Here is a 7,500-nt window from a genome sequence, read left to right on the forward strand (position 1 = left end):
TACCGTTGTGGAACAGACCCTCTCTATAGTTCCACAGTATTTACCGTTGTGGAACAGACCCTCTCTATAGTTACTGTTGTGGAACAGACCCTCTCTATAGTTAAACAGTATTTACCGTTGTGGAACAGACCCTCTCTATAGTTCCACAGTATTTACCGTTGTGGAACAGACCCTCTCTATAGTTAAACAGTATTTACCGTTGTGGAACAGACCCTCTCTATAGTTCCACAGTATTTACCGTTGTGGAACAGACCCTCTCTATAGTTAAACAGTATTTACCGTTGTGGAACAGACCCTCTCTATAGTTAAACAGAATTTACCGTTGTGGAACAGACCCTCTCTATAGATAAACAGTATTTACCGTTGTGGAGCAGACCCTCTCTATAGTTCCACAGTATTTACCGTTGTGGAACAGACCCTCTCTATAGTTAAACAGTATTTACCGTTGTGGAACAGACCCTCTCTATAGTTAAACAGTATTTACCGTTGTGGAACAGACCCTCTCTATAGATAAACAGTATTTACCGTTGTGGAACAGACCCTCTCTATAGATAAACAGTATTTACCGTTGTGGAACAGACCCTCTCTATAGTTACTGTTGTGGAACAGACCCTCTCTATAGTTACCGTTGTGGAACAGACCCTCTCTATAGTTAAACAGTATTTACCGTTGTGGAACAGACCCTCTCTATAGTTCCACAGTATTTACCATTGTGGAGCAGACCCTCTCTATAGTTACTGTTGTGGAACAGACCCTCTCTATAGATAAACAGTATTTACCGTTGTGGAACAGACCCTCTCTATAGATAAACAGTATTTACCGTTGTGGAGCAGACCCTCTCTATAGTTCCACAGTATTTACCATTGTGGAGCAGACCCTTGCAGAACTTGTGGAAGGAGGGCAGGGAGAAAAGAGGGGTGTAGGTATCAGACCTCTTCATCATCAGGCACATCTCCAGAGACCACGTCAACAACAGCTTCCTGTTTGGAGCAGACACACACACACACACACACTAGGTTAGGTTATATGGTGGAGAAATGACAAGATTGTGTTATAATACGGTCATAGCATCAAATGGTTGTTTTATGCAACAGAACAGAGGGTTCTGAGAACACCTGTGTGTTCTGAGGGTTCTGAGAACACGTTCATCTGTGTGTGTTCTACGGAGGATGGGCCTCTGGGAGATTTAACACTGACAGGAGATTGACCATGTCAGTGGGTGATACCACATTCCAGAGCCTGAGGTAATGTTTCTGTACTGGGGGGGTCAGGGGGACACGGCTCCAGTACGGAGTTGGGGTCCCCCAGGGGGACATGGCTCCAGTATGGAGTTGGGGGTCCCCCAGGGGGACACGGCTCCAGTATGGAGTTGGGGGTCCCCCAGGGGGACACGGCTCCAGTATGGAGTTGGGGGTCCCCCAGGGGGACACGGCTCCAGTATGGAGTTGGGGTCCCCCAGGGGGACACCGGCTCCAGTACGGAGTTGGGGTCCCCCAGGGGGACATGGCTCTTGTACGGAGTTGGGTGTCCCCCAGCGGGACATGGCTCCAGTATGGAGTTGGGGGTCCCCCAGGGGGACATGGCTCCAGTATGGAGTTGGGGGTCCCCCAGGGGGACACGGCTCCAGTATGGAGTTGGGGGTCCCCCAGGGGGACACGGCTCCAGTATGGAGTTGGGGGTCCCCCAGGGGGACACGGCTCCAGTATGGAGTTGGGGGTCCCCCAGGGGGACACGGCTCCAGTATGGAGTTGGGGGTCCCCCAGGGGGACACCGGCTCCAGTACGGAGTTGGGGGTCCCCCAGGAGGACAGGTCTCCAGTACGGAGTTGGGGGTCCCCCAGGAGGACATGTCTCCAGTACGGAGTTGGGGTCCCAGGGGGACATGTCTCCAGTACGGAGTTGGGGTCCCAGGGGGACATGTCTCCAGTACGGAGTTGGGGTCCCAGGGGGACATGTCTCCAGTACGGAGTTGGGGTCCCAGGGGGACATGGCTCCAGTACGGAGTTGGGGTCCCAGGGGGACATGGCTCCAGTACGGAGTTGGGGTCCCAGGGGGACATGGCTCCAGTACGGAGTGGGGGGTCCCAGGGGGACATGGCTCCAGTACGGCGTGGGGGGTCCCCCAGGGGGACATGGCTCCAGTACGGAGTTGGGGTCCCAGGGGGACATGGCTCCAGTACGGAGTTGGGGTCCCAGGGGGACATGGCTCCAGTACGGAGTTGGGGTCCCAGGGGGACATGGCTCCAGTACGGAGTTGGGGTCCCAGGGGGACATGGCTCCAGTACGGAGTTGGGGTCCCAGGGGGACATGGCTCCAGTACGGAGTTGGGGTCCCCCAGGGGGACATGGCTCCAGTACGGAGTTGGGGTCCCAGGGGGACATGGCTCCAGTACGGAGTTGGGGTCCCAGGGGGACATGGCTCCCGTATGGAGTTGGGGTCCCAGGGGGACATGGCTCCCGTATGGAGTTGGGGTCCCAGGGGGACATGGCTCCCGTATGGAGTTGGGGTCCCAGGGGGACATGGCTCCCGTATGGAGTTGGGGTCCCAGGGGGACATGGCTCCCGTATGGAGTTGGGGTCCCAGGGGGACATGGCTCCCGTATGGAGTTGGGGTCCCAGGGGGACATGGCTCCAGTACGGAGTTGGGGTCCCAGGGGGACATGGCTCCAGTACGGAGTTGGGGTCCCCCAGGGGGACATGGCTCCAGTATGGAGTTGGGGTCCCAGGGGGACATGGCTCCCGTATGGAGTTGGGGTCCCAGAGGGACATGGCTCCCGTATGGAGTTGGGGTCCCAGGGGGACATGGCTCCCGTATGGAGTTGGGGTCCCAGAGGGACATGGCTCCCGTATGGAGTTGGGGTCCCAGGGGGACATGGCTCCCGTACGGAGTTGGGGGGGCCAGACCCTGGTCTCTACACAATGAGGACAGTCTTTACAGCAGATACTGTCTGCTGTGAATTATTATTATATTTTATATATGAATCCTAACCTCGTGACCCATTCCATACATCTGTTGTTTGTCATGAACATCCCGGAGGATGAACTTTGCTATAAAATGCTGCGTCTCGAAACATCCAGGGTCGCTGACAAGCTCCATTACTGCACTAATTAAATAATACACGTTGGATTGTTTTGAAGAAATGTAAAAAAGTCTCCTTTTGATTACAATAATTCCACCCACAGTTATCGTTCAACTACAGCCGTGTGTGTGACATGTATAGCGTGTGTACCTGGCCTCGGTGTAGAGCTGCTCCTTCCTCAGCAGGGCTCCCAGCAGGGACAGCAGGGTGCTGAAGTGTTTCCTGGTTGCCGTGGTTACCGTGCTGATGACCGCCCCGTCGAAGAGAGAAGGGGAGGAGGAGGACAGGCTGGACGAGATGAAGTGATCATGTCTGATAAACAGAGAGAGGGAGAGAGAGAGAGAGAGAGAGAGAGGGGGAGAGGGAGAGAGAGAGAGAGAGAGAGGGAGAGAGAGAGAGAGAGAGGGAGAGAAAGGATTGAAAGAGAAGACAACAGAATGTGGTGAACTGTTTAAAAAAAGATTGAAGTTTTGTGGTACAGTGTGAGTACAGGGTATATAACAGCAGGGTGGTAGTGTGTGTTACCTGGTACAGTGTGAGTACAGGGTATATAACAGCAGGGTGGTAGTGTGTGTTACCTGGTACAGTGTGAGTACAGGGTATATAACAGCAGGGTGGTAGTGTGTGTTACCTGGTACAGTGTGAGTACAGGGTATATAACAGCAGGGTGGTAGTGTGTGTTACCTGGTACAGTGTGAGTACAGGGTATATAACAGCAGGGTGGCAGTGTGTGTTACCTGGTACAGTGTGAGTACAGGGTATATAACAGCAGGGTGGCAGTGTGTGTTACCTGGTACAGTGTGAGTACAGGGTATATAACAGCAGGGTGGTAGTGTGTGTTACCTGGTACAGTGTGAGTACAGGGTATATAACAGCAGGGTGGTAGTGTGTGTTACCTGGTACAGTGTGAGTACAGGGTATATAACAGCAGGGTGGTAGTGTGTGTTACCTGGTACAGTGTGAGTACAGGGTATATAACAGCAGGGTGGTAGTGTGTGTTACCTGGTACAGTGTGAGTACAGGGTATATAACAGCAGGGTGGTAGTGTGTGTTACCTGGTACAGTGTGAGTACAGGGTATATAACAGCAGGGTGGTAGTGTGTGTTACCTGGTACAGTGTGAGTACAGGGTATATAACAGCAGGGTGGTAGTGTGTGTTACCTGGTACAGTGTGAGTACAGGGTATATAACAGCAGGGTGGTAGTGTGTGTTACCTGGTACAGTGTGAGTACAGGGTATATAACAGCAGGGTGGTAGTGTGTGTTACCTGGTACAGTGTGAGTACAGGGTATATAACAGCAGGGTGGTAGTGTGTGTTACCTGGTACAGTGTGAGTACAGGGTATATAACAGCAGGGTGGTAGTGTGTGTTACCTGGTACAGTGTGAGTACAGGGTATATAACAGCAGGGTGGTAGTGTGTGTTACCTGGTACAGTGTGAGTACAGGGTATATTAACAGCAGGGTGGTAGTGTGTGTTACCTGGTACAGTGTGAGTACAGGGTATATAACAGCAGGGTGGTAGTGTGTGTTACCTGGTACAGTGTGAGTACAGGGTATATAACAGCAGGGTGGTAGTGTGTGTTACCTGGTACAGTGTGAGTACAGGGTATATTAACAGCAGGGTGGTAGTGTGTGTTACCTGGTACAGTGTGAGTACAGGGTATATAACAGCAGGGTGGTAGTGTGTGTTACCTGGTACAGTGTGAGTACAGGGTATATAACAGCAGGGTGGTAGTGTGTGTTACCTGGTACAGTGTGAGTACAGGGTATATTAACAGCAGGGTGGTAGTGTGTGTTACCTGGTACAGTGTGAGTACAGGGTATATTAACAGCAGGGTGGTAGTGTGTGTTACCTGGTACAGTGGGAGTACAGGGTATATAACAGCAGGGTGGTAGTGTGTGTTACCTGGTACAGTGTGAGTACAGGGTATATTAACAGCAGGGTGGTAGTGTGTGTTACCTGGTACAGTGTGAGTACAGGGTATATAACAGCAGGGTGGTAGTGTGTGTTACCTGGTACAGTGTGAGTACAGGGTATATAACAGCAGGGTGGTAGTGTGTGTTACCTGGTACAGTGTGAGTACAGGGTATATAACAGCAGGGTGGTAGTGTGTGTTACCTGGTACAGTGTGAGTACAGGGTATATAACAGCAGGGTGGTAGTGTGTGTTACCTGGTACAGTGTGAGTACAGGGTATATAACAGCAGGGTGGCAGTGTGTGTTACCTGGTACAGTGTGAGTACAGGGTATATAACAGCAGGGTGGCAGTGTGTGTTACCTGGTACAGTGTGAGTACAGGGTATATAACAGCAGGGTGGCAGTGTGTGTTACCTGGTACAGTGTGAGTACAGGGTATATAACAGCAGGGTGGTAGTGTGTGTTACCTGGTACAGTGTGAGTACAGGGTATATAACAGCAGGGTGGTAGTGTGTGTTACCTGGTACAGTGTGAGTACAGGGTATATAACAGCAGGGTGGTAGTGTGTGTTACCTGGTACAGTGTGAGTACAGGGTATATAACAGCAGGGTGGTAGTGTGTGTTACCTGGTACAGTGTGAGTACAGGGTATATAACAGCAGGGTGGTAGTGTGTGTTACCTGGTACAGTGTGAGTACAGGGTATATAACAGCAGGGTGGCAGTGTGTGTTACCTGGTACAGTGTGAGTACAGGGTATATAACAGCAGGGTGGCAGTGTGTGTTACCTGGTACAGTGTGAGTACAGGGTATATAACAGCAGGGTGGTAGTGTGTGTTACCTGGTACAGTGTGAGTACAGGGTATATAACAGCAGGGTGGTAGTGTGTGTTACCTGGTACAGTGTGAGTACAGGGTATATAACAGCAGGGTGGTAGTGTGTGTTACCTGGTACAGTGTGAGTACAGGGTATATAACAGCAGGGTGGTAGTGTGTGTTACCTGGTACAGTGTGAGTACAGGGTATATAACAGCAGGGTGGTAGTGTGTGTTACCTGGTACAGTGTGAGTACAGGGTATATAACAGCAGGGTGGTAGTGTGTGTTACCTGGTACAGTGTGAGTACAGGGTATATAACAGCAGGGTGGTAGTGTGTGTTACCTGGTACAGTGTGAGTACAGGGTATATAACAGCAGGGTGGTAGTGTGTGTTACCTGGTACAGTGTGAGTACAGGGTATATAACAGCAGGGTGGTAGTGTGTGTTACCTGGTACAGTGTGAGTACAGGGTATATAACAGCAGGGTGGTAGTGTGTGTTACCTGGTACAGTGTGAGTACAGGGTATATAACAGCAGGGTGGTAGTGTGTGTTACCTGGTACAGTGTGAGTACAGGGTATATAACAGCAGGGTGGTAGTGTGTGTTACCTGGTACAGTGTGAGTACAGGGTATATAACAGCAGGGTGGTAGTGTGTGTTACCTGGTACAGTGTGAGTACAGGGTATATAACAGCAGGGTGGTAGTGTGTGTTACCTGGTACAGTGTGAGTGCAGGGTATATAACAGCAGGGTGGTAGTGTGTGTTACCTGGTACAGTGTGAGTGCAGGGTATATAACAGCAGGGTGGTAGTGTGTGTTACCTGGTACAGTGTGAGTACAGGGTATATAACAGCAGGGTGGTAGTGTGTGTTACCTGGTACAGTGTGAGTACAGGGTATATAACAGCAGGGTGGTAGTGTGTGTTACCTGGTACAGTGTGAGTACAGGGTATATAACAGCAGGGTGGTAGTGTGTGTTACCTGGTACAGTGTGAGTGCAGGGTGGTAGTGTGTGTTACCTGGTACAGTGTGAGTACAGGGTATATAACACAGCATATTGTACAGCAGGGTGGTAGACGGCCAGGTCAGAGTGGACCAACATCAGGTTCTGACTCAACAACGCAAACACCGTCGGAGACAGAGCCCACATCTACAGAGAGAGGGGGGAGGGGGACGAGACAGAGGGAGAGGGGGGGCAGAGGGAGAGGAGGGGGGCAGAGGGAGAGGGGGGGGGCAGAGGGAGAGGGCAGAGGGAGAGGAGGGGCAGAGGGAGAGGAGGGGGCAGAGGGAGAGGAGGGGGGGCAGAGTGAGAGGAGGGGGGGCAGAGGGAGAGGAGGGGGGGGGGGGGCAGAGGGAGAGGAGGGGGGCAGAGGGAGAGGAGGGGGGGCAGAGGGAGAGGAGGGGGGGGGGCAGAGTGAGAGGAGGGGGGGCAGAGTGAGAGGAGGGGGGGCAGAGTGAGAGGAGGGGGGGGCAGAGGGAGAGGAGGGGGGGGGCGGAGGGAGAGGAGGGGGGGGCAGAGGGAGAGGAGGGGGCAGAGGGAGAGGAGGGGGGCAGAGGGAGAGGAGGGGTCAGAGGGAGAGGAGGGGGGGGGCAGAGGGAGGGGAGACAAGCCAGAGGTACATTTTAAGTTACAGTTCAGTCATGTTACTTGGTGTTGCTGATGGTAGTGCAGTGTGTGTGTTATGTAACATACC

At 52.3% G+C, this 7,500-nt stretch overlaps 1 protein-coding gene across 4 annotated transcripts in view; it reads right to left on the minus strand.

The window, feature by feature from the left end:
• LOC110519445 (serine/threonine-protein kinase SMG1) overlaps window positions 1–7,500 on the minus strand; it is a 144,617-nt gene that overhangs the window by 104,139 nt on the left and 32,978 nt on the right. For all 4 annotated transcript variants that reach the window (XM_036939392.1, XM_036939391.1, XM_036939390.1 and 1 more), the window contains 3 exons: window positions 6,826–6,956; window positions 3,228–3,389; window positions 862–980 (listed from right to left, as the gene is read on the minus strand). In XM_036939392.1, coding sequence (XP_036795287.1) covers window positions 862–980; window positions 3,228–3,389; window positions 6,826–6,956 — 412 coding nt within the window. The remainder of the gene's footprint in view (window positions 1–861; window positions 981–3,227; window positions 3,390–6,825; window positions 6,957–7,500) is intronic.

Source organism: Oncorhynchus mykiss, chromosome 12, assembly GCF_013265735.2.
Source record: "Oncorhynchus mykiss isolate Arlee chromosome 12, USDA_OmykA_1.1, whole genome shotgun sequence".
In the NCBI taxonomy this organism is placed as follows: Eukaryota; Metazoa; Chordata; class Actinopteri; order Salmoniformes; family Salmonidae; genus Oncorhynchus; species Oncorhynchus mykiss.